The following is a 27,991-nucleotide window of genomic DNA, read 5'->3' as shown; positions in this document are numbered from 1 at the left end:
TGTGGGGTGCTTGAAAAGGGTAATGATAGATCTGTTTCCCAGAAATCTGCTAATTCAGCACATTTTAAACTTATGTTGATAATTTTATATCATTTATGCAACCATCGAAGCCATAGAGGTTATTTAGGATGAAGACATTGGAGAAAGCACACACTTGCAATAGGTGCCACAACATATTTGCTGTGTTATTTTAGGACAGATGTCATCTGAGGTCATCCCATAAGTGATTGATATTGACCTTTATTTTAGCCTCTCAAACATAACAATAAGACATCCAGGCCCCACATCACAATTTTCCTACGGAAAGAGTGTGATGAAAAGTGTAGGAGGGTTTATGAAAATCCATTATCACCCTCCCACAAGCTGCAAAATCAAGCCAAATAGTACATTCCAGGTTGTTTAAAGCTTAAGTGTCTGTGAATGTTCTCTATATTACCACAGGAAATGCAATGTTAATTCGTCAAGAGGAGATGTTGACTGACAGTCTTCCTATTTTTATTTGAAAGATGCCATGAAAGTCAGTGGTTACCAACACTGTCCCTAACATTCTGCCAATCTCCAATTATGTTTCAAAGAAGAAAGTCATGGGATAACATGAGGTTGAGTAAATTATAGTAATTTGTGAGTAAACTATTTCTTTAATCATTTATATTTGCAGTTAGTTGCACTGCTCTTCCACAGCAGATGCAACCGTTCAGAGGACATTAATATATGACACAGTGTTGCCATCTGCTGCTTAACTGTAAAACCTGTCGAGTTTTTATTGCGTACTGCGTAGTCTATTGAATCAAATGCCTCAGAACTTGCCCCTTATTTACCACACACGGTCTGATGCTTTTGAGGTTTGCTTGCAAATGTCCAGACATACGTGAGTGAAATTTGAGTTACTCAGTGAACATTTAAATAACAGCCTACAAGTTAGTATGGAAAAAAATGCCATGGAAGTCAATATCTTATTTTGTGTTCAGCAGAAGAAAGACATTTATACAGGTTTGAAACAACTTGAGGGTGAGTAAATGACAGAATTTTGGTTTTTAGGTGAACTATAGTTCTAACTAACTGACGACGTCGTCACAACGTACTGTGTTAGCTGGGTATCCCTTTAATCGAAGAAAAAAATAGCCCTATTTATATATTCAAAAACAGACATAAAATACAATAGACCCAAGTTACAAAGTTCATGGTGTGTCCCTCCTTACAATCAAAGAGAACTTTTAGCGCTCCCTGGTAACATCTATATTTAGGAATTGTCATAAATCCAAATGAAATTGATTGACAACTCCGACTGTCCCGAAGGCCCCGCCCCCCGACTCAACTGACCGTGCAGGAGCAACTTATGCGTGGGAACAAAACTTCGTACATTTCGCTGAATTAATAAGATTTATATGACATAACGTATTAAACACATCTCATTTTCACTTACAGCGTATTAATGCGCACACAATGTCACGAGAGGAGGACCTGTTGCGGATTGCTAAAAAACTAGACAAGATGGTGTCTAGAAATAACATGGTGAGATCCTAATTTTGACGCAACGCTTCACGCTGTTTGTTTGTGCGATCTCTGCGCATGCTGCTTACGAATAACTAGTTTAAACTGTTTTGCATGTGTGTTTGCGCTGTTTTAATTCTGCTTAATTAAGATACAGGCGTGCACAAGCGTTGTTTAATTTGGTTGCTAGTGAGAGAGACATAATGCGTGTGTGTAATAGGACTACAGAGACGCATATGCGAGTGACAACAGGTGTTGGCTGAGGATTGAGCAGATTTACTTTAGATTTATTCAGGGCAGCAACAAGAACGAAGACAAAAGTGCGCCATTATAGACAGTTTAGTTGACGCTGTATGCAGGTTTTTGTTAATACTTAACAGTATGTATTGAATTCCTCGTAGTAAATGGCACAAGGTCGAGGGGGTGTGTGTTTTGGCCGACTTGAATAGTTTTACGCGCATGAGCACAGAATTTAAAGGGATATTCGCCCAAAAATGAAAATGAAACTTCTGCCATAATTTACCCACCCTCATGTTGTTTCAAACCAGTATGATTTTTTTTTTTTAAATATAGTGTTGCAGACCAAATGTCTGAGAACAGTAAAAGTAACAGTGATGTGTTGTTACCATACAAAATAATTTAAATACATGAAAATATTAAGAAAAATCATAACAACAGTAATTAAATAATTGTTAATCTCCCTTTCTGTGTAGGACGGAGCTCTAGATCTTCTGAGAGAATTGAAAAATTTCAACATGACACTGAAGCTTCTTCAGGTATGTCTACTGGATCAATTGTATCGACATACGTTATCGATCCCTGTAGGAAAATATAGCTGCAAATCAAAGGTATCACAAAGAGCCATATACACACACAATGCAATCAAAATGGACAATGCAAATAAAATATCAATGTTTGAGTAATATGGAGAGATTCATAAATTAATTTTTAAAATGATGTGTCGTGAGAGACTGATAAAACAGATATGATACATCAGATAGATCGGTGCATAAATGCAGCTGTTCTTTTTAATGTCATCATTGTTTGTCTAACATTTAATATTTACTTTGTTCCAGGATACAAGAATTGGCATGTCTGTGAACGGAATAAGGAAACATTGCACAGATGAGGATGTTATCAACTTGGCAAAGATTCTTATCAAAAACTGGAAGAAGCTTTTAGGTAAGGGTAATATTTGAATGAAAAAAAATATTAAAATCAGATACAGATCAAATTTACTCCAAATCCCATTTAAAAAAGGTTCATAATACATTTATGTTATTCATATATGCAGTATAATATAGTCTGGCTTAATATTTTAAGTCATACGCCTTTTGTCTTTGTCAGAATCAGCTCAAAACCAAAAGTCTGAGAAGACAAATGAGATGAAGAATGGCAATCATCCAAGCAAGGCATCAGGGTCACCCAACAGGACTCCTCCTGAGAGAGAGTCCAGGTATGTTTGCTAATAACAGGGTAAAACATGGAAGTATTACAGACTTTTTTGTACAGTGTAATTGAAAGCTTTAGGAACCTCTTCCTAAAAGCATACACGAGAGTGGCCTATTTTGTTACTAACATTGATTTACTCAGAGGTTGAAGCTAGCAAAGTGGTTTGCGTTATGAAGTATAACCTGTTTATCTCGTCAGTCCACGGAGATCGACAACGGAAATTAAACCAGACTTAGACTCCAACAAGAAACTCAATGAAAAACACAGAAGAGAGAAACGAGATGCAGAGCTCAGGAACAGAAAACAAGAAAGTGACCTGAAAAAAGAGAAACAATCTATTAACAATAAAAAGGAGCTAGAGAGGTGAGAAGCCCTACTGCTGTGTAAAGCCCCTCTGCTCATTCCAAACTGTGCCATTAGATTTTTACGTGTATTCTGTTTAGGAAAGATGCATTGAACAGCGATCATCTTCCCTCCGGAAAGACGCATTCATCTCAGCCCCCAAAGTGTCCTCCTCCATCTGGGGAAGTGAAGAGGGAGAGGTTAGGGCTTGTGCATGCGGTTGAAGCATGTGACTGTGATTAGGAGGAACCACTTGTACTACATAAAAAACAAAACAAAACACGAAGCCATATTATTACGGTGAAAGTATCAGCATTTCAAACTCATTTCTGATTATCTAGGAAAGTTTAAAATGTCACAAACTAACAAGGTCATGGCAATTGCATGAATGGCATTTTCTTCTGAACGTTAACATTGTAGTTTTTCTGGTGATAATGTTAAGCAAAAAATCTGAATTTAAGAATTGACTTCCAATTAATGTCCAAAAGGATGTTGAATTCAGTTTGAATTGGACAGAAAGTGGAATTTACTGAATTTATTTACATAGTCATAGTTATTTACATAATTATGCCTGTTTCCCCTCCAGATTTCTAATATATATATATATATATATATATATATATATATATATATATATATATATAATGTATGTATATGTGTATATATACATGTGTATATATATGTGTGTGTGTATATATATATATATGTGTATATATATATATGTGTGTGTATATATATATATATATATATATATATATATATATATATATATATATATATATATATATATATTACATTAATCAGATAAACTTAAAGTTAAAGGGATACTTCACCTCTGGGAAGATGAATGTGTATTTAAAATAGGTCATTTAAGTAGAAGAAATGTGGAGAAATTTTTTAATTTGGAGCTTTCTAGACTGAGAAAAGCCAGAAAATGTATTTTTGGCTTATGTGGATGAAAGACAACAACTCCCAGAATGCACTTGCTTCGCTGCCTTAGGAGGCCACGCCTACCGGTTAGAGAGCACAGTTGAAAACAACAAGGCTAGCCTAAGTAAGTGATGAGTTTGCCAGGGATTTAGAGACCCAAAATGTCCGGGATTCGGCTTTTGCGTTCTACAGTCGCCATTCATCATGTTTACTGTGGCGAGCAGGACGAGGCTGACGGCCGCGGGAGAACGGCGCGAGGCCGGTGGCTTCATTACTGAGACGCGCCGGGTCTCGCATCTCTCACGGAGGAGCGGGAATTTTCTTAGCAATGTTAAAACGCACATCAACCGATCACTTTTTTAGCGTTCATGTAAACACTACAGTCAGATTCACCGATCGGAATTAATTCAGTTAGATTGAAACGAGAGGTGAGCATGTAAACAATGAATGGCGACCGCAGAAAGCAAAAGCCGAATCCCGGACATTTTTAACAGTCTCGCCCGCCGGACAAGTCCGGGAAAAGGAGGATGGTAACCCCTACTTACTCAGCTTTCTCCTATTATTCAGCTTTCTCCACAGAACAAGAGCATGCTAGCTTAGCTTCCAAAGAAAGACGGCTGATACTGTGTACATTCTGTGAGTGAGATCCCACCCTCTATGGGCGGGTTGAAAACATGCGGAACAACGCCATCTACTGGCTGTAGTCTTTAGCCTCTGGCCAGAAAATCCTCCGATGACGCAAAATGACGATTTTTGCGTCATCGGAGGATTTTTTCCAGACAAAAAATACATAAATCTCTCGTCTCAGGGGGATATGAGGGGGGAAAGCATGGTAATTCGAAAATACTACAGGTTTTCTACTAATACAAAGCTTAATGCTAAATCCTGAAGTAACCCTTTAAATACTCAAACATCAAAACAATAAAGTGAACTTTTTTTTTCTCAACAGCACAACAAAATGTCCAACATGTTATAGTTTAATAATCATTTATATAATCATTAAATTAAAATTGTACATCCTGTTTGCTACCTCAATTACAATTCAGGAATATCCTTAAAATATTCTCAAATCTGAGTGGTGCACAATCCTGTTGACATAATTTTGTTTTACTTTTCCCACTTGTATGCTGGGCAAGCAGAGTTGCAATGTAAGATGAATTTTTACTTTTGTTTAGGAAAGATGCTCCCGTTGATTTTTTCCCTCCTGCTTCAATCATTTCTCACCCTCCTCTAAGACGCTCATCAGTAGATGTAAAGAAAGAGAGGTCAGAGCTTTATGCTTGTGTTTGGACATGTGTTAGTTAAGAATACGCCATTATAGTGTGACAAGTTTTATTTTCTGATGCAGTCTATTAGTCATAAGGCTATCTACAGTGATAGCTGATACAGCAAAAACAAAAATACACTACATTTCAAAAGTTTGGGTTCAGTCAAAATCTTTTTTTTAAATGAATACTTTAATTCAGCATGGAAATATAAATTTGATCAAAAGTGACAGTAAATACATCTGTAATATTACAAAAGATTTGTTTCAAATAAATGTTGTTCTTTTGAACTTTCTATTCATCAAGGAATCCTCAATAAAAAGTGCCCACAACAAATATTAAGCAGCACCACTGTTTTCAACATTGATAGTAATGAGAAATGTCTCTTGAGCAGCAAATCAGTATATTAGAATGATTTCTGAAGGATCATGTGCCACTGAAGACTGTAGTAATGATGCTAAAAATTCAGCTTTGCCATCACAGGAATAAATCCCATTTTTTAAATATACAAAAACATTAAAAAATCTTAATGACCCCAAATTTTTGAATGGTAGTATATGTGGAGTTCAGATGCTGAATTTGGATGTTTACGTTTCTTGCACAGAAAAGACACTCTGGGTTCCTCACAGTCTCTTCCTCTTAAGTCTCATTCTACTAAACGTCCCTTCTCAGATGGAAAGAAAGAACGGTTAGACATTGTGTTAGAAGTGCATGCAGTGAAAATATCTGCTTTCATGTTGAATCAACACTGCAATGAGGCTGGCTTTTTTTTTTTGCAGGAGAGACACACATGAATTTCTTTTTCCTCTTCATAATCACTCTCATCCTCCACTTCCTCCTCCTCCTATTCCTATCCCTAAGCGCTCATCAGAGGTGAAGAAAGAAAGGTCAGGGATTGCTCTCAGGAGAATGTGTTCATAATTTGTATTATTTATTAAAAATGTAGTAAATATCCAACATAGGGGGTCACCACTGAATATCTATTTTCACAGGAGAGATCCTTCTGAAACTTTACCTCCTCCTGCTTCTATCCTTTCTCTACCTCCTCTTCCTCCTCCTCCTCCTCCCAAACATCCATCACTAGAGGAGCCCAGAGAAAGGTCTGAACACCTTTTAGTTTAAGTTCATGGCCCTCTTTTTTGATAAAGAGGGTTTTTTTTTAGAAGACAAGAGCACAATATTATATAATATTTTTGCTTTAGTTTGGTTTTTGTTTGTTTTATTTAATAAAATAGTGGGAGTGGCTTTTAATGATCCAGTATTCAATTGGTAGAAAATTGTAAATTATAATTTCTAGTTCACTAAATGACCTAGTATCGCCACAAGTGCAAGTTTTTCCCCTTGTTCTCATTTTAATGCCACATTGGAATTGTATATTTGTTGCCTAGGGCAAAGAAAGCAATTGATCCGAATGCCCCTCTTCCTCCTTTACCTTTCAATCTACATCCTCCTCAGAAACGAGAGATGAAGAAAGAAAGGTTAGGGCTTGGCGTGTTGTCTTTTTGAGTAAACAAAGTACTTTCAGTCGCTTGCAACATTTTTTTTTAGCGTAAAAGTGTTCTAACAAAGCGCAGTGTTGTTTGTCTCATAAATAATCAGTGACTTTCTTTGCTTAGAAAAGAAACAGCGGATCCCAGTGCTCCTCTCCCTCCTGTTCCTCTCCATCTTCAACCTACACCTACAAAACGTCCCGCGTTAGACACAAATAAAGACAAAGAGAAAGAAAGGTTAGGGACAGAGGAAATGAAAAGCATGTTGACATGAATAGCTGTGTGCCTGTGTTTTTACTTAATTACTTCACCATCTGAAGAATAACTACAACTGTTTTACTATAGAAAAGACACATCAGACCCGAAGCGACGGATGTCTGAACACAATGAGAAAGATAGGTCTGAAACATGATGAATACTAACCCTTGAACAACACCATTGTTGAGTGAAATTATACTTATAAGTTGCACAGTGTATCACTAAACCATTGGTGTTATTAATTTAAAGGGGTGGTTCTCCCAAAAAGGCATCATTTAACCTCATGTTGTTTCAAACCTGTATGACTTACTTTCTTCTGTGGAACACAAAAGGAAAATCTTGGACACTGCTTTCATGCTGCATAAAAGTAATCCAAATGACTTGTGTGCTACATACTCAAAGAAAGCCATACAGGTTTGGAATGACTAGAATGACAGAATAATGACAGAATTTACATTTTTGAGTGAACTCCTTCATTCAATTTGGATGAAGTCTTTTCATGGCTTGTGGTGATAATAATTTCCACCATCCCAAAGTGCTGAGATGATTTTCTTTTTCTCAGAAAAGACACAAGAGAGAGTAAACCACTTAAAAGACCGTCAATGAAGCTCAAGATTGAGAGGTTTGAATTGATGTTTTGCAACTGAATGTAGGCAGAGGGCAGCAGAAGTGCATGCATTGTTGTTACTTTGTCTTGGGAGTTTGAGGATGGTGGCAATTTGCAAGACTTGTGGATTCTTTATGTTCATTAAAACAATATAATTTGACACCAAAATTCCCTACTCTGCTTTTATTCCTAGAAAGGACTCCACAGATTCCAAAAAGCTCCCTCCTAGAAAGCCGAGCATGGAAGGACGGAGAGACAGGTCTGCTCATGCATTACTGAAAAAACAACAACAACATAGAAATCAAATAAAAAGCCAAATAAAATGGTTACTGACAATCAGGCATTTGTGTTTTGCTCTTTTACTGCAGTAAGGACTCTACCGACTCCAAGTCAAGCCATCACCTTTTGAAACGACAATCAAGTGAAACTAAATTGGAGAGGTAACATGTTATAGTCTTGCAGTGAAATATTGAAGTATCCAAAATAGGGATGTGTTCCAATTTCATTAACGTTTAAAAGGAAATTTTTTTAACCAACTAGTCTAACAAACCCCCAGAAGAAAAAAATCCCAGTCTATATGAATATCAATTTGAAATAACCTATATAATCTTTGAGTCAAATCCCATACTGAATGCTGCTGGAAAAAAAGGTCATATATATGCGATGTGCTTGCCTTGCATTTGGATCATTGTACACTAAACATAAGTGTTTAATGTTAGCCAATATTGACATATTTATTAAAATCTTCTGAATCAACAGGCAGTGGAGGACCAATAAATACAAACTTAATAGCCTATTATAAACAGAATTCCTCAAATAGATGTTAGTTAACATAAGTAACAAGGTATTGTTGTTTGTCAACTATAGAGGGATTCCGTTTGTTAGGATATTGATATAGGATCTGTTGTTGTTAAGTAGCCTAAGTTTAATTTATAATGTTTCTCCTTTATATTGGAATCAAATTTCATACCAGTATATAGACCCTCATAACCTGTAGTAAAACAAGCCTGTAAGCAAGCTTAATTGTTAAATGAAATAGCCTACACAAAACTGTTCCGTTTTTTATTCTAAGTCAAAATACTCCTTGAATCACCTTGCTCATCTTCCGAGTGGACGTTTAAAAAAGTGAATGAATGAAAGCTCTGAGATAAAATATGATTTTGTTATCCGCTTAGGATGTACACTTTTCAAAAAAAAAGTGTTTTTAAAATGTAACACTAATGCGAGTAATTTGAATGTAGCCTTTGTAGAAATAAATAAAGCTAAAATAAAATAAATAAAAAAAGTATGTAAACGACTAGTATTTCCAATGTCGACTAGCAGCAATATCATTTAGTTGACTAGTCTCGCACATCCCTAATTCAAACCTACTGATCCTTTACAAAGATAAATGCATGAATTTCATGTTCAACACAGAATGCGTACTATAAACTCTCATGTGTTATTTCTCCAGGAGAGATTCTACTAACTCAAGGTCTGGCAACTCACCTCAGGCCAAGAAATCTAGTGAAAGGCAAGAATTATACTTTACTTTTTATTATTATTTACTCATTTAGATGTGACCAGCATGCCATATGGTGCTATTGTGGCAATTTGTTCTCACTCTCATGCTTTTGGCTCATATATACTTAGAATTCTGCCTGCTTCATATTCCAGTTATAATACAACACAAAATCCCAAAGTCATTCAAATCATGACTAACAAATTATGAAAATAATGTTCACAGACAGCAGTGATCAATGGTTCTGTTGGAATGTTGGAACATTCTATCTTTAAATAATTGTCACGTGGTCATTAGAGAACTAAAGACGCCTGCTTTTTGTTTTTCCCATACAGCAAGAGTAAACCAGAGACCCCAAAGACGCCCACAACACCCACAAGCCCCCTCTCTCCACTTAGCTCCAGTGTGGGTCCTTTATCTCCTCGTCTGCTAACCGGGGATTCCATCAGGGACAAATGCATTGAAATGCTGACCGCCGCACTACGTACAGATGGTACGCAAAACAAACACTTGACACCCACACAGAGTCTGACATATATCACAGACATACTGACATTATTATTCGTTTTGATACTCATTATTGTGGAGATGATGCTCACAATATGCTTTTCTTTCCTATTAGATGACTACAAAGACTATGGGGCAAACTGTGAAGGCATGGCAGCGGAAATCGAGGATTATATCCTTAGTGGACATTATTGTTTGACAATTGCTTTTAAAATGAGTGTAGAATCCTCGTTGCTTAAAATTCAAAAGTAGATATCCTTAACTGTCCTCCTCTGCCTACATATCTACCAGGAGATAAGAGCCACAGACATGAAATACAAGAACAGAGTCCGCAGCCGCATAAGTAACCTGAAGGATCCCAAAAATCCCAATCTGCGTAAAAATGTCTTAGCTGGAGCCATCGAGTTGAGCCGCATGGCCACCATGACTGCTGAGGTAGTTTGCACATTTTGGACTTCTTAAATCATTTCAATTTATAAATAATAAATAACAAAATAATAAACATAAGTTAATATATAAGTCTCACCAATGCTGCATTTTATTTGAAAATGCATTTAAAAAAATGATTTTTGAATATATTTTAAAATGTAATTTATTCCTGTGATGACAAAGCTGAATTTTCAGCAACTCAACTCTTCAGTGTCACATGATCCTTCAGAAATTACTTCTGATTTGGTGCTCAAGATTTCTTTTTTATCATCAATGTTGAAAGCAGTTGTGCTGCTTTATATTTTTGTGGAAACTGTCATGTTTTTTCAGGGCGAATAGAAGGTTCAAAAGAACAGCATTTATCGTGATTTGATCAATTTAATGCGTTCTTACTGATTAAATGTATTAATTCCTTGTAAAAGTACATTTTTCTTACCGCATTTGCCCAAAATGTTCTGATAGTTATGTTTCAAACAAGAATTACATTATTAGATATTAGATGTTAGATTTTTAACTGGAAAATTTGTTTGCAGTGCAATGTTGTAAAGCTTAGCCTTTGAAATTAACTGTTGTCAAACAAATATCTTCTACCCAGAAAGATGATACAGTATATCAGAAGCCAATCTGCTGTCTATAAATGAACACTATGTTCTTGCTGCTGTAGGAAATGGCTAGTGATGAACTGAAACAGTTGAGGAACGTGTTGACCCAGGAGGCCATCCGAGAACATCAGATGGCAAAGACTGGAGGAACCACAACTGACCTGCTGCAGTGTGGCAAGTGCAGGAAGAAAAACTGCACCTACAACCAGGTACATCGATGAAACCGCATTTTCTAATATTACTGGATTTTTAGCTGTAGATATTTATAGTGCATATGATCCTAGTATACAAAGTTCTTTCATTTGTTGCGAAAATAAATATATACTGAGTAATGTTTTGAACCTTCACAGGTGCAAACTCGGAGTGCTGATGAACCAATGACCACCTTTGTGCTGTGCAATGAATGTGGTAATCGCTGGAAGGTCAGAAAAATATGTTTTGGCTTATGTATTTTATATTTTTTTATAAACCAATCATCTTACGTCCAGTAGAACAATGTAAGTAACAAGTGTCTTTCAATATTTTTTTTTCTAGTTCTGCTAACTTGAAGCCAGGAGTCCAACAACATTGACCATGCAGCAGTGGCGAGGCCAGAAATTTAAAAGTGAGGGTGGACCAATCCCTACTCTCAAATTACATCCATTTTAAAAATAGTTTGACAGTTAAATTTAGTTAAATGTGATTTATTGTCAGCCAATTGTTTCATGAAAAGAACAAAATCATAACTAATCATAAATAAAATATCCAGTGAACAGAATTAGAACAGTAAATGAAGATAAATAATCATAGACAGAGTGTGTTTAAGGCTGGGCAAGGCTTACCCTTCCCCTGGCTGAGGGAATTTTCTCACTCAAACCACTGACTTCTGCTGCTTCTGATTGCTTTTAGAGGGAAAAGCTGTCCATAACTGCTGTTCTACGATCAGTTTTCTCTGTAATAATAGCATATTGGTGATTTGGCAAACGATCCAGTGCGTATCTGTGTTTGTGCTCTGAAGAGTGTCGAAGGTTTCTATTTACAATGTTTTTTTACATCGTTGAGTAATGCAGCCAATCACAGACATATCTGTTGATTTCTTGAACGCAATGGCCAATCAGAGGTGTTTAAGTTAGAATCCACTAACCCTGGCCCTTATGTAGCCTCGCCACTGCCATGTAGGATTCCTCATCTTTTTTTTTAATTTGGAAGAGAAAGTAATATAATGGTTTATTCTACCAGCAAATGGTCCTGAATTTATAATATGTAAATTAATTATTTAACTTTTACAGAAGTACACATAGCAAAGAGTGTGTTCTGTATATTCATAATTAAAGTGAACATTTATAACTTGGGAGATGTAAATCTGATCAAATTCTACACTTTTATACTGTTTTATGAAATGTCAGTGTTATTTTTTTTTTTTTACTTGATTAATTGGTTTATTACACAGAATCCTATTGGGGTCAGACTTATGTGTTAACAAATTTTTTATTTAATTAATGAAGAGAAACCTAATCTATCTATACAGTACAACACAAAAATGCTTTTTAAATGGATCTAAACATTTTGTTTTAAATTTTGGTGATGCATAAAATATTGTAGAGAAAAATCGCAAAAACTAAAGCAATAATTGTAATATTGATTTGAATAAATTATGTTGAATTGATATTTTTTGTAGTATTTTTTGCAGGCTTAAAAAGACCTAATACCATTCAGGCACAGCCATGGTTGTCCAAAGCTCATCAAATATGCTTGGAACGCTTATCAACCTGCCAGTCCTGTGAAAGCAGGAAATACCACACATGTAGACAACACCCATACTTTCACTCCTGAACGCAAACAAACTCTAAATAAGAGCCCTAACTGCAATGCTGAGTGATTTACCATTACAGCCAAAAGCGTTTAGTAAAGCACCACAGCCAGCTCCACATCATGCTGTCAAATTCCCAAAAATACATACAGGACACACCAGATCAAGTGATTCCTGGATTTACCCTCTGGTGCTCTTCGCATGGCGGTCAAAAATATATTTATTATATTTTTTTATTATTATTTTTTAATTAAATGAATGTACTATATTTTGTATTTTTTGGCACTAAATTATATTAATGCAGTAGTTATAATCCATTTATTCCATTTTTGAGCATAGACCTGAAAATGAAAATGACATTTCCAACTTAAACTGTCATAAATCTTGAATGCTTTGGAGCACAGACTTAAGTTTGGTCTCTTTTTAAAGACGACACTTGTCCGATTATTAAGTGAAAAAAGTGAACCCCAAAAACGTTATACAAATGTTACGTTTATTGTTTTGAAAAATGCACAAACAATACTATTTTACATTTTTATATGATATATATTTTCCAAAATATGTCCATCCATCTCCATCCATCTTCTTCCGCTTATCCGGACACTGGACACTTCCTCCAGCTCTTCCGGGGGGACACCGAGGCGTTCCCAGGCCAGCCGGGAGACATAGTCTCTCCAGCGTGTCCTAGGTCTTCCCCGGGGCCTCCTCCCGGTGGGACGTGCCCGGAACACCTTCCCGGGAAGGCGACCAGGAGGCATCCGGAAAAGATGCCCGAGCCACCTCAGCTGGCCCCTCTCGACGTGGAGGAGCAGTGGCTCTACTCTGAGCTCCTCCCGAGTGACCGAGCTTCTCACCCTATCTCTAAGGGATCGCCCAGCCACCCTGCGGAGAAAGCTCATTTCGGCCGCCTGAACCCGGGATCTTGTCCTACAGCTCATGACCATAGGTGAGAGTAGGAACGTAGATATGATTCCTAAATATGTTTTAATCTAAAATTGCAAGAAATTCATAGCCATGAATCTAAACAAGTTGTGTTCCAAATTTGAGCTTGATATCTCAAAAGAAATTAGCTTTCAGTAAGATTTTGTTTGGGCACAGTACCAAAATTTTGTTTCCCATTCATTTCCAATGCGGTTGTTTTTGACCGCGAGGAGTCAAAGGAGTCTAGAGGAGACTTTTTTCAGGACCATTTAACCTTTTCAAATCATGTCCATTAATCCTTTTGTTTGTGTATGTGATCACATAGCAAGTGCCAAGTTTACCAAGTTTCGTACCATTCCGATGAAGTAAAAAATTCACACAAAATGTAAAAAAGTTTTGGTAAAAAATGACCAAAGAGCACCAGGTGGTTAAATTGTCTAATTTGGCTATACCATATAGTTGACGTGTAAATTAAATATAAGTAAACAATGCAATCCATAGCCTCAGTTTTTCACATTATTCCTAAAACATGCTAGCCTATATTTGTAAAACTAAAAATAAATGTTTATTATTTTATAATAGAACTAAATTATTGCTGTACCCTATATGACTTCGATAAATGAGGACCCCTAGAGTTTGAATGAGAGCCATTTTTCCTCATCCATACTTGTGGGAAATTTCTTTCACTGGCATGTCAAAGTCTGCCCTGTGTGTCATTATTCATGGACATTTCCTTCTGATGCACTTCTAGCCGAGCTAATGATGCCCCTGTCACTATATTTTGGGTTTAATAAGTACCCTGGTCTCTGCTATCCTCAGTGCACTACGTTTGAAATGAGATGAGTAACTCTGTGTGAAATTGTCCCTTTTAGCCCTGAATCTTCACTCAAGTTTCATTACTCAGTTTACCAGGGTGCCCCCTCATTAGAAGCGAATTGAATTAAATGCTGTTAATGAATGTTCCGCTTCTGACAGTATTTCCTTTGGTAAAAAGGAAATGCCACTGAGAGGATGGCATGAAGCAGTGGATAACTATGCCAGCGCTGTGCAGTGTTCAGTTTCTCTAAAAGGCACAAGTTATTTCTCTCAGGCTTGAACAGATAATTGGATACCCTGCAGGTAAGAGAGCCCCTCTTGTCATTTTGATGCTTAGATTTTTAGATAGCCATGGGTATTGCTGTAAGCATCAGGAGGTTAAAATGCAAATGAACACAATAACACATCACGGTAAGATAAAAAAAGAAGCCAAATTGACATTTCTTAGTCAGGATCACCTCACGACAATTACTTGTTTTCTCCATACGTGTTTTTAGAGTTATGTTTATTATGTTCATATTACACAGCTCTGGAATACTTGATTCTGATTGGTCAGCGTAGTCCAGTTTTTCTATATTTCCTCATTTTCGCCATCGTCCATGACAAAGCTGTATATCAGTCCGCTTAAATGAAACCGGCGCTACTTTCATGTCTCGTGTCATCACACCGCTAACTTGTGATAGCCTATCTTTCTTCAAACAAACGAAACTATCATCATCTTAGGGGCCGTTTACACAACAATGTTTTCTACTAAAAATAGAAAACTTAGTATGCGTTTTGGCCGTAAATTTACACGACAACGGCATTTTGGGGGCCTGAAAACAAAACTTTTGAAAAGGTTCAAAGTGCAAGTTTTTGAAAACGATACCGTTATCGTCTCCATGTAAACAACAAAATACACAAATTTGTGAAAATGGTGAAGAATCATGCATAGTAGAGTTAATTATGTGTTCAGGCTGTGTAGTTTTTTTAATTTTATTTTTTACAAAGTGACATCACCAACTGCCGAATACAGCTAGCGTCTTTGTCGTTTTCGTAGATCTGTGTGAATGGGGATTATTTTGACAAAGTTGCCGTCTGTATGCAAACAATTCCAAGAAAAAACGTTTCCATTTTTAGTAGGCTACATAATTCGTCATAATACCCTTAGTTAACAATTGCTCCAGCCAGCACGTGATAGGTTAGGCTATGTCCTCTGGATTTGGAAAAAAATGTGACAGAGTATTTCAATAAACAAACTATATTAAAAAAATAAAAATGTCCACAAAATCTGTATATAGCACACATACAACCAATAAGCTGTAGAACTCTAGCCCCCTTGCTGAGGATGAAGTGAGTCAGCTGTTCCCATGACAACTACATTTTACTGAGAGAGTCCATTAGGACTTCTTGGATCATTTTTTTGCAGAGGTATCAAAGGACTGAGACTCATTCTATCAAACATCTAATGTGTTCCATTAGACTTCAGCCATCATGACTTTAGGAGGTTGATGATAGCTCTTAGTGCCCACTCATCTTTATAAAATATTGAAACCTATTTTTCCCCAGACGCATCTAAAATCGAAGATAAATACATTTGTGTTACTCAAAATCATTTAAGGGATTTAATTTTTTTTTTTATATATAAATAATTGTAATAAATTGTCAGAGTTTGACTGTGAAGGCATATACTCGAGTCTGGCAGGAGAGAGGCGACGCTGTGAAATTCAAAACAAGCCAGAGTGCTTTTTAAGGATCCAAATAATTGAACTAAGTTGCTCTCGAAAGAACTTTAAAAAACACAATTTAGCCAGTTACCCTAGACGCACATCTCACATCTCTGTTGAATGAGTTGCCAGGCAGACTCTATGGGCGTCTTTTCAACTGTCATTGCATTAACTGTATTACAGCAGAATCAACATGTATTTACAAAGGCAAAATTTAGTTACCTGTAGAAGACGGTTGCGAAGATGATTCACGATTGTATTGCAAACAAGTGCAAAAGATGCAAAGAAAGAAAAGCACTATGGTGATGATTCCAGGATGTTGGCCATGAGTTGACTCCCCCCTCCCCCAAATTCTCCCTGAATAGAGAAATATGTCAGAGCCAAGAATGCTTTATGAAATGCATATTGCTAGAACCGAGATATATTACAATAGAACAATATACAGTTGCTGTTACACTCAAAGACAGTGAACCATTCAGTTTTTTTTTATAACAATTTTAGGAACTGTTTGGAAATTTGCAGTTGTAGTGCTAAAGTGACACAGAGTTCCACTTATTTAGGTTGTTTGCATTGTATGCACTACAGAGGTTCCTATCATGGGATCATCAAATAACACATTATTTTGATGGTCCACTTTAGACATTCTACTGATTATAAGTAACTTTGCAACTATGTCAACTTATTCTACTACAGTATACCCCTAACTAACAGTCTACTAATACTCTAAGAGTTAGTTGACATGAAGTTGCAAATTAATGGGAGTTAGTTGACATGTAATTGCAAAGTTACTTATTGGCATGCCTAAATTGGACTATTGAAATAAAGTGATAATTGATTTAATGGATTTTGTTTTAATACATTTTTTAATATATTAATATTTTTATATTAAATTTGTTTGAATTAAACAGCTAGTAAATATACTTTATTACTAGAAACAAATTAAGTTATTACACATTTTAAATTACAAACATAGATGGTCAATATGCATTCATCAGAAATCCAATAGCTCACAATGGATGTTACAATGAAATGCAAGCACAGTTAGAGAGGAGCTTGGAGCTATTAAGAACTATTCTCATGGCAGTGTGTGGTTGGATGACAAAGATATTATATATTCCATAAGTATTGTGTATATATTACTGATCTAAATCCTTTGAAAGACAAGGCAGAGTTAGTGTATTTCTACAGCAGAAGCTCATCATAGTCTGGATGGTCAGATCTGGATGAAAATGAGAGGTGATAGACAGTTTTCTCAGTCTCAAAGTGTTGATGGCTGTCAGAAGATCTGTTCCAATATGTGGGCAGAAGGCTCCGCTGGCTACTCTCATCAATCTAATCTACCAGTCACCCGTGATCTAATCCACCAGCCCCTCAAAAAAAAAAAAAGACTCATCAAACTTTTACACACTGTTTGACTTGCTTACAGTATACTATTTTCCAAGGAAAATCAATTTGAAAGAAACAATAACAAAACAAAAACTTGTAATGGACAGAGTGGAGAGGGAAAAATGGGGAGTATGTTACATTTTGTTTTGACATGCATTACAGCCTTGTAAACTAATGCTAACAACAGACAATATGCCTTTTAGCCAAGGATGTTGTTCTTGTAGGAAAAAAACTATGAAGAAAGGAACTGTTAGACAGGTGTAATTCTTTTTTGGTTTAAAAAAAAAATATATTTAAATGAACATCCCCAGTAAACAGCAGCAATGTTTCACTCTAGACTCCCACTGGCTTGAATTCATCAGTTCTGTTGATGACAAGAGGCAGAAACACTGATTAGATGCTAATGGCATTCGTGGCTGTTCTGTCCTTCACATTAATGATAATTAAGCAAACCAGCCATCTTATCATGCACTGATTCTTGGGCGAACCGAGGCTTCGTAACAATCCAATACGTAATATTTGAGCATTACATGATCCGTTTAACCGCACTTCAAAGAAAATAACAGCAGATATTACTACATGGGTAAATTAAATCCATTATGTATATATGTATTACTCAGTGCTTGATATCCTGTATCCAGCCCAAATGTAAATAGCTTTAATGAGGCCTGAATTTTAAAGAAAGAATAAATAATCAGATTATTTTTATCAAGTGCTGATCCAAAGGCACTTGAAATGACATTCAAAGCAATAGCTGCAATTACAAATTGGTTGAGAACCTGCATTAAACAGTTCCTTCAGATTTGCATACATGCATTATTTTAATTCATGTGTCAACATTGGCTATGATTGTGTTAATTATATAATTGTTTTGTTCTGTATGTATTATTTGATCTAGTGGTTACTTATATTCATTAAAACTTAAAGTAAGAGACAGTGTTATATTGGAAATAAAACTTTTACATTTTCTTGGTGACACACTGTGATCTTTTTTTCTTGGCAAGGCTTACATTTTTGTGGCTAGATATTAAAATCACATCGTTAGTCAGAAGATCAAGAAACATTTCTCATTCTCTCGTCGACAATTTTAGATAGAATTTTTTAAAAATATAATAAGGCTCAGGATTTTATTTTGCCAATATTCGGTCACATTTTTCTCTAAATGGCATATGGTCAGTTCAGTCACAACTAAATAGCCGGTTTGGCTAAAGATCAGATGGTTTAATGTGTGCATCTGGCTCTTGGACCTGTCAGGCTAAAGCAGACTTCAATCTGTTAGTGGCCAAGCTTAGCATCTGGTCTCGGACAAACCCGACATAAATCACACATACAGGTAGAACTGGTAACAAATAAAGAATTATGGCTGTGTACTGAGAACTTCCAGAAATATTTTGTCTGGGAAGAACTGGAGTGGTCTATGCAAGTTAATGATCCAATCTCTCTCATCAAGTCATATTTATCAAGCCATCTGTAACAACAGATGCTCTCTCAGTTTAAATGTCTACTGGCCAGCTAAAATGGTGACCTATGAAGCAAAACAGACTGAGTGCAGATGTAAGCTTGTGGTTGCTCTGAAATTCACTGTCTAACATCCATTATACAGATTCATTCATTTATACTAATGTCATGCAAGTCAAATGTAATTTCACTCTCATTAGGACATGCTCATGGCACTAAACTAGATAATTCACTCAAAAGAAATCTTCTAGCACATTTAGTCTTTTTAAATCATGGAAGATTTCTGTACTGTGTGAAAGCGTTGCATAACATTTCATTATAAAAACAGCACTCTGTTATTTTGTTTATCTCTGTTTGTCTGATCTGTTCTTTTAACAGGCTCCAGAGAAATCATCCTGTTTCCTGAGTGATACAAAGCGTATACAAAAGGTAACTTTTAACATCGCTAATCATAAATTTTGGATAAAAAGCACAATGTTCTAACAGTAGAGAGCCAGAGCCATGCAGGGAGGATATTGTCAAGTGCTTGAAATTGATTCTCTGTTATATAATTTCATTTCCGCATAACCACTGCGATTAGAAGCCACGAATGGTGAAGAATCGTTTTTGATTTAACTGATCGTGTAATCATTTGAACAGGATTCCATTATCAAAATGTGTGCTAATTGCAAATTTACCCTGAGGGTCAAACTTAATAATTATGCCTCCTAGCACATGTAAATGTAAGTCACTTATTATGAGGAATAAGACATGTATTATGCATTGAAGTAGAATTAACATAAAAGTACATGTACTGTAGAATTCTGGCAAGTTGAATGAACTCAATAATGTCTTAAGAGGTACCAAAACAACATGCTGTAACAGCTTGACTTAAATACAAAGCCTCCAGATGGTGCCCTGTTATTCATGAAACGAAGCCAAGAGCAGTGCTCGACAAAATCACAATCTTGACAAATGTGTCACCTCAAAGCAGCAAGGCCAAGAACTATATTACTTTTGGCCTTCATAACAGATTTCCATAAAATTGTATTTCTCTCTTTAACTGAACAACATGCTTATAGAAGAAAAATATAGGTGCTTTATATAAAACTATATAATATAGTTTTAATAAATTGTAATTATTTTGATTTTGATTAAAAGTTATGAATTGAACACGTGTAAATATACTTTATTATGACTCGAAACATTTAAATAATGTTAAATATGAAAGCATTATGCATTCATTGAAGACATGTATCCTTATAGAACCTGTTTGACATAAAGGGTTCCTTAAAATTGAGTCAAGAACCCTATGGGTATAAGAACCCAAATTGAACCTTGTTTCTAAGAGAGTGGAATGGAAACATAACAATTAATAGTAAATATCACAGTTATAGTGCATGTTTACAGTATGTCTAATGTGTCACTTTTGTGTGTGGGCGCAGATTTTTAGTGTGTTCCACTATGCACATGGTTTGTAGTTCGGGAGAAAGTGCGAGCGCATGTACAGCAGCACGCGCAGTTGGAAGTCGAGTGCGCGCTCCCGAGCAGAGGAGAAGAGAAAAGGAGAGCTGCGTAAAGTGACCAGTGGAGTTGATGTCCTTATATCTGCTGTTCTATATCTTTCTATACCTTTTAGATTAACGATATACGTTTAAGATCTTCCCGTTTTTGAGTCACATTAGAAGACGTTTGGCATTGTACAAGGGAAGCGCATAATGGAGCCTCCAACAGTAACGGTTAATGATGTTCTCGAACAGAATCCTTTAATTCTCCACAACTCGAGCTTTCTGGAGGAACCAGCGGGACTTCTGTCCAACTGGAGCAAGGGCAGCGAGCCGAAGGCGGTGAGAGGGAGCAGTGAGGTCGCTATCGCTGTGTGCATCACCGCGCTGTACTCAGTCATATGCGTGGTGGGACTGTTTGGAAATATCCTGGTTATGTACGGTGTGGTCAGGTAAGAGAACTAGTTTATTCAATGAATATCCTTTGTAGCCTAGGCCTACTTCAAAAGTCTATGCAGCTGGGATAATCATTCATTATTTAATTTACCACTTGCCATTAATAGCTACTGAGAAATGACCATCTTAGCCCAAACTTTGCTGGTTTTCTGTACAATAAGTGCACAAAGTCTAAAGAGAAAGATAAAGAGCGTCACCTATTTGAACCCGGGAAATATATAGCATGTAGCCTACAGAGAATGTGTTGGACATGGGAGTTTGACTGCAATCTGATAAAGTGGGAGAAGATGAAAGACAAAGCTAAGGAGTAAGATTTTTTGATGTGCTCATTTGAGGGTGGAGAGTTCCCTTTTATTGAGGTTGACCACAAAGCCAGGGGGTTTCTCATATATATATATCTATTTCGCACAAAAGGCTTCATTAAGCTAACAATGAATCACAATTCTTCTTGAAGTGTCTTATATATTAAGTGTATAGCTATTAAAATGTTCTGCAATAAAATGAAAACTACATTTCTTATCAGAGTTATGATGTCATGTTTGTAAATCCTGGTTTTATCACTGTAAAATAAAAAGATCCTCCAGGCAACATTTCAGATCACCACCTGGAAAGCCCAATGGCCAATGTAGAACCTCTATGCACCCTTTCTAAAAGTTCAAGAAACTTTTTAAAAATTAAACCCATAAGTTCCTGTAAGAACCCTAAACACTGTAAACATTTTTTTTAACACACTACTTCTATCGCTCACAGCCTTGTTTTCATGCTTGTCAAAACTCAAAAATTAAATATACTGCTACCCTGACTAGGGTCTTTTGAGGCACCTTTAAAATGCCTATAGGTTCTGCAAAATTTTCTTTATCTGAAGAACCCCAAATTCCTTAACCCCAAGTTTACAGTGTATAAAACCATTTCAAACAGCTATAAAGAACTAATCAGAGTTCTTTTAAATGAACTCATAAAGCATTCTATTTATAATACCTTTCAGGCATTCCAAATATGAAATAAGCAGTAGAACGCTGTAAGGAAATGAACAGAATAGGAACTCCAAAAAATAAGATTTTTTTTTTTATAACGTAGGAAATTCAGCTAAAGGTGTTGTGTTTGTTAGATTGCATTGATACATTTAAACTAAACTATTAAAGTGAACATGCATTTTACAGCTCGATTTAGAAAAGAAAATGGAAGGGAACCAAAAAGATTTTGAATATAAATAGAGCCCTTGGCAAGCGAGTGGTTCAGATCTTTCTATCTATTCACAGCACTTATATTCAAGAGTGCAAAGCCATTGCCTAGGAGGGAAAGTCTGAATGGACTAATCATATTCGGAATCTCTGGATTGCCTACCTTTGAGGAGACATACAAAAAAATATAGCAGAAGAGAGTATTATAGTGTATCAGACACTACAGCCTGGAAGGATGAAGCTGTACAATAGGAAGTCTGGTGTGAAAAGAACTCATTAATAATTCCCCCTAAAGTTTCAATTGCAGACGGAGAACTTGATATGAATGCATTTAAGATTGCATCTACATCAAAGTTTCCCCCTCATTTTAATCCATTATTTCTCACACTGCACCAAAAAGCCATTATTAAATGGTATTTTTGTCTGGTTTCCCAGTAAAAATATCTAAGTGTCCTTAAAAGACAAGACAGCAGAAACAAATGTATTAAGGTTTTTGATTAAAATAACAACAGCAGCAAAAACTATTTGCTTCTCTAGCTATATATATATATATATATATATATATATATATATATATATATATATATATATATATATATATATATATATATATATATGTATATACACACACACACACACACACACACACCATTCAGAGGTCAATATAATGGCGCTACCTCTAAACAACAAGGCCTGTTGCAGAAATGTGTTCCATGATGAGCATGAAAAACGTGATTGATGGCAATGCTACAAATTTAGCATAGCAAACCAGTTTTTCCTTATGAATTAGCGGCCAGTGTAAAATAGGAGATGCAAACATGAGTCATGGATATACAACAAAACATGTTATGCACTCAGTACTAAAGACTTAATGGAACTTATAATAATGGATTTATTCATCTCACTACACGTGTAGACATGTACAAAGAGAGGAATAAACTGTAGTGTCACTAATGGATGTGCTGTATTCTCTCTTCAGCGCTGTGAGACTTCAAATGTTAAGTCCTCAAAAGAGATCACTGTGTGGGCTCCAGACAAATCTCAAAGAGAGGATAATCAGTGGATTACAATTTTTGCCTTTGGCATTGATCTTTTCTTAAGTAACTATTTGCATCATTTTATAGGCAACCCTATCATACATCAGCCCATTATTAATTTAAAAAATACAGAGAAAATTATAAACTGATTATTGTATGATATTGAGACATCTTAATTTAATGAAAGCATGTTGTTAGCCCCTGCTGGTAGATGTTGTAACTACACCTTTTCACTATTTCTCCATATACATAGCTGTTTAGCCATTATAGCCTATAATAACCTATGAAAAGTTCAGATGCAAAAGCCTCTAAGTGCCATCTGAAACTTTCTTCTAGAATGATCATTTTTATCAAGCTCGTATATTTAAGTTCAGTAATTTCACTTAAATGACAACTAATAGGTAATTTCATTGCCATTTAAGTGAAATTACTGAACTTAAATAAAGGAGCTTGATAAAAATGATCATTCTAGAAGAAAATTTCAGATGGCACTTAGAGGCTTTTGCATCTGAACTATATATATTATAATAAGTTATTTTACTGTTAACATTTTAATTATTGGAATAAACGTTGAATACAGTTTAGAAGGGTGTTAAATGATGATCAACCACGAATGGAAATATGTGCTCATGCTAATCATCTCATATTTATAATGAAAGGGCAAAAGTGAGAAGAGCCTCAAATCATGTACAATCAGCGCATCCAATTCATCATTCATCTGCATCTGAATTCTTGAATGTTCATGTCGTCATTGCAAACGCAGGTGCAGCTGATCGACATTCAAAAACTATGAAGTGCTTGTGTAGCTTATTCTCTCAGGCTGACTTTTGCTCTTTTTTTCTTCAACAGGTACACAAAGATGAAGACAGCTACCAACATTTACATCTTTAATCTGGCTTTGGCCGATGCATTAGCCACCAGTACTCTGCCCTTCCAGAGTGCCAAATACCTCATGGGCACCTGGCCATTCGGTGAGCTGTTGTGCAAAGTGGTCATGGCTATTGACTACTACAACATGTTTACCAGTATTTTCACATTGACGATGATGAGTGTGGACCGTTACATTGCCGTGTGCCATCCAGTGAGAGCCCTGGACTTCCGCACGCCTGTCAAAGCAAAGATCATCAACATCTGCATATGGATTCTCTCCTCTGCTATCGGCATCCCAGTCATGGTTATGGCCGTTACAGTGACAGATAAAGGTGAGGACAAAGTGAGTGGGGGGAAATACAGAAGTATTTGATTTTATAGCACAATAAACTAGATGTTAATTTTGAGTAACTTATATTTTAGATCCAAAATTGCTAGTTACCATACTTTGTCTATTTTTGCTCTGCTAACAAAATCGTTTTTAACAAAACCATACTGAATTAGTTAACGCTCTCCGAGCAATACACAGTTTCACTGTGGATGAATTATTCTTTTTATACAAATCAGTTGAATGAATGATTCAATGCTTGCTCATTAAGACAATTGCTTGTTTCGGGTTCTGAAGAAATCAGTGTTATTAAATAATCGGTTGATTGAATTCAATGACTCACTTAACTGATGCACCGAAATTGCAAACTGTTAGGTTCTATATTTGGTTTGAAACATACTTTGCAGTACTACTATAGAATGAATATGGGTAGAAGTATGAACAAACTATTCTTCATGTTGTCAAAATCATGTGACCTGCCTGCGTCGCATTGCTTCACTGCCATTCACAGCTCCTCTGAGAGGCCTCATGGGATAGTAAAGCATCTATCAGATATGCACTTTATAATCTTTTTGCCTATTCCTTATATAGTAGGGAAGTAGGCATATTCTGACACAGGGAGTCACTTGTCGTCACCTGGCGTTATAATATTGCATTTAATAAATAAAAAATTAAATTACAAATGAACAAATCTTCTTATCTTTTTCTTTACAGTTATATTCCCCTCAGGCAAAACGCTCTGCATGTTGAAATTCCCAGGCTCAAATCCGCAGTATTGGGATACTGTGACCAAGATCTGTGTTTTCATTTTTGCCTTTGTGGTTCCCGTCTTGGTCATCACCATCTGTTACGGCCTGATGATCTTTCGCCTTAAGAGTGTGCGCTTGTTGTCCGGCTCCAAAGAGAAGGACAGGAACCTCCGGCGTATCACCCGCATGGTATTGGTGGTGGTGGCAGCCTTCATCATCTGCTGGACCCCTATCCACATCTTCATCATCGTCAGGACCATGGTGGAGGTCAACAACAAGAATCTGGTCATTGTCACCTGCTGGCACCTGTGTATTGCTCTTGGCTACATGAACAGCAGCCTCAACCCGGTCTTGTACGCATTCCTGGATGAAAACTTCAAGAGGTGCTTCAGAGAATTATGCGTGCCCTTTCGTTCCCGCATGAAGCACAGCAGCTTTTCCAGACCTCGTTGCGCCACGAGAGAGCCCATCTCAGTGTGCGGCAAGTCTGATTCAGTGAAGCAGCCCGCATGACTAGACCTGGACCAGATGCCTCCTGGTACGCAACCAAGGACACAGAAAGACCTGCAGTCTGAGGTCACCCAGATCTCCACCACTGAGTTTTAAACTCCTCTGAGGTTAAAAAAAAGTTGGCGACAAGCTTATATACAGAAAGGCAAAATGCTGGTTCGTTGGTGGGAAAATAATCTGCTAAATGTTTTCCAAAGTGAGGAAATGAGATCATTTGGACCATCAAGATTCTAATCATGCAGTGGAAAAAACATAAAAAATGTGGCCTTGGAACGGTCAATAGGAAATCTGCAATTATTAGTGGTGTATGAGCCATCAGAGTGGATTCCCGTAATTGGATTTTTAAATAAAAGTGAATGCGTTTCCCTGGGATTTGTGGGATCTTGTTATTGAAATGCATTATTACTGAGGACAAACGATGTACTGAATACACAAATTCAGTTTCTCATACAGCAAAATTTAGAGAGACAAAAATGCTCAATTTTCACAGAACAATGAAGGATTTCAGGATAAAGATATATGGAGAAAGATACAGAGAATGGACCAAAATTTCATCCTAAGGTTTTGCATGGATGACAGAATACTTTCCTTAGGATCGCTGTTAAAATACACTGTTACATAAACTCTTGACACATTGTTCATTTCATGGTGCTTGATAATGTGTAATTTTGTGCTACTAGTGAAGGTGTTTGATAACCTTTGACTATGAAGTGTACAGTGTTTAGACATATTCTGAGTATCACAGAGGGTCTCTTAGATAATTTCTTCTTAGTTATTTGTTATGAAGTATTTATTGCAACAATCCTTGCATTTCATTGCTATTAGTGCAGAATGGCTGTTTTTGACCTTTTTCAAATCCACATCTAACGACTGATTTTGTGATATTAGCGTCTTATTCTAAATGTCAGCTTTGCTGTAAAAGGACAGTTTAGTTTCTTGAGCTGTTATAAACAAACTTTTTCCAGTCAGTAATGTGTTTATGTATTAGCAGTGAGTATTACATTTCTGTAGAACCTGTATGTACTTTTGCAAAACCGTTGCATATTTCCTCATGAATAAATTTTTTTATGGATGCATGGAAATTAGACGTCACCAATTATCTGAACTGTCAGTGTGAAAGCTTAAGTAGCCTATTAACATTTTTCTGTAGATTGCATGGGTGTTGGGAAAAATAACCTTTATCTCAACAATTTTCTCTTCCCACATGTTGAGTGTGCCTTAGCATCTAAAATATACATTCATCATCTCCTATAATGAATGATAAGCCTGCCACCCTTTACACTGTTTTAAAGATTTAAATTTTGTTTGGTAAAAATATAACACAAAAGCCCCAAAAAAGCTGTTTTTCCACAGGTACTTGTAAAGGTTGGAGACTCAAGCACTTTTACATAATTACATTCAGCAGACAACCTATAGACCCCATTTTGCAATATATTGGATAAGTGCTTTGAATAAAGTAGCTGGAGCCTTCGAGTGTGCGTACGCTAAAATCCACGCCAAAAAAAGGCATTTGATGTGGAAAAGTGCTTGGCACCATGTCAGGGTCTGAGCAGACGTACGCACTTTCCCTCGTGGCAGAGAGTCTGAGAACTGTAGATATTTGGAAATTTAAAGATTACCTATTATGCAAAATTTACTTTTACACAGTGTTTTACACAGTGTTTTAGAAGCTCTGGTTCCCATAGAAACTTGAGACGCGCTTAGGACTGCACATGTGCATTGGCTGGTCTAGCCTGAAAACTAAGCTTTTCTAATGCTATTTGAGCATAAGAAACAACATTTATGGGACAGTTTATGTCAGATTTTTTGCTGTTTGAAATATGTTATTTAGTTGTGAGTTCGGCAAGCAGTTTTTGAGATTTCAGGATTCCCCCATTCAAATAGATACACTGTAAAAAAAAATGTTCATGATTTGTTATCACAACTTTTAATCTTTTGTCAAATCAACTTAGATAATTAATGTGGTTCAGATAACATATATTTTGAGGTTCTGTTTATTAAACCATAATCTTTTGTCAAATCAACTTAGATAATGTGGTTCAGACAACATATATTTTGAGTTTCTATTTATTAAACCAATCTCTTTGTTGCATTAACTCAATTTTTTAATTTCAATGAACTCAAAATTTTAAGGCAACCTGGTAACTTACATTTTTAAGTTAAACCTTTAGTTAATGCAACAAAGAGATTGGTTTAATAAATAGAAACTCAAAATATATGTTGTCTGAACCACATTATCTAAGTTGATTTGACAAAAGATTATGGTTTAATAAACAGAACCTCAAATTATATGTTATCTGAACCACATTAATTATCTAAGTTGATTTGACAAAAGATTAAAAGTTGTGATAAAAAATCATGAACATTTTTTTTTACAGTGTAGGACTTAGTAATAGCCGCCCGGAGGCGTTGCAAATAGATTTTCC

The 27,991-nt window shown here is 36.2% G+C and overlaps 2 protein-coding genes across 7 annotated transcripts; both read left to right on the top strand.

Annotated features, from left to right (window-relative positions):
• The first annotated feature begins 882 nt into the window (after positions 1-882).
• tcea3 (transcription elongation factor A (SII), 3) lies at positions 883-12,520 on the top strand. Of its 6 annotated transcripts, none has more exons than XM_081388460.1 (24): positions 883-1,008; positions 1,426-1,512; positions 2,205-2,267; positions 2,568-2,673; positions 2,839-2,947; positions 3,142-3,306; positions 3,387-3,485; positions 5,391-5,480; positions 6,085-6,168; positions 6,260-6,367; positions 6,473-6,580; positions 6,869-6,958; positions 7,097-7,207; positions 7,316-7,369; positions 7,791-7,850; positions 8,029-8,094; positions 8,204-8,275; positions 9,289-9,348; positions 9,672-9,829; positions 9,959-10,020; positions 10,129-10,278; positions 10,937-11,083; positions 11,225-11,296; positions 11,409-12,520. In XM_081388460.1, exons 2-24 carry the CDS (start codon positions 1,444-1,446, stop codon positions 11,415-11,417), a joined length of 2,112 nt encoding a protein of 703 aa, XP_081244586.1. In that variant the 5' UTR covers positions 883-1,008; positions 1,426-1,443; the 3' UTR covers positions 11,418-12,520. The 6 variants fall into 6 exon arrangements, with proteins under 6 accessions (XP_081244586.1, XP_081244585.1, XP_081244588.1 ...); XM_081388461.1 differs by lacking the exon at positions 883-1,008 and adding an exon at positions 1,309-1,340; XM_081388459.1 differs by lacking the exon at positions 883-1,008 and having other exon boundaries at positions 1,296-1,512.
• Positions 12,521-20,416: 7,896 nt separating this feature from the next.
• oprd1b (opioid receptor, delta 1b) lies at positions 20,417-26,644 on the top strand. Its single transcript, XM_081388589.1, has 3 exons — positions 20,417-20,886; positions 23,958-24,310; positions 25,021-26,644. The coding sequence occupies exons 1-3, from the start codon at positions 20,648-20,650 to the stop codon at positions 25,566-25,568; spliced, it is 1,140 nt and encodes a 379-aa protein (XP_081244715.1). The 5' UTR covers positions 20,417-20,647; the 3' UTR covers positions 25,569-26,644.
• The last annotated feature ends 1,347 nt before the right edge of the window (positions 26,645-27,991 follow it).

Source organism: Scardinius erythrophthalmus (assembly GCF_964197995.2).
Source record: "Scardinius erythrophthalmus genome assembly, chromosome: 16".
Classification (NCBI taxonomy): domain Eukaryota; kingdom Metazoa; phylum Chordata; class Actinopteri; order Cypriniformes; family Leuciscidae; genus Scardinius; species Scardinius erythrophthalmus.
The sequence above is the reverse complement of the archived record's forward strand: the minus strand, read 5'-3'. Positions and strand labels throughout refer to the sequence as shown.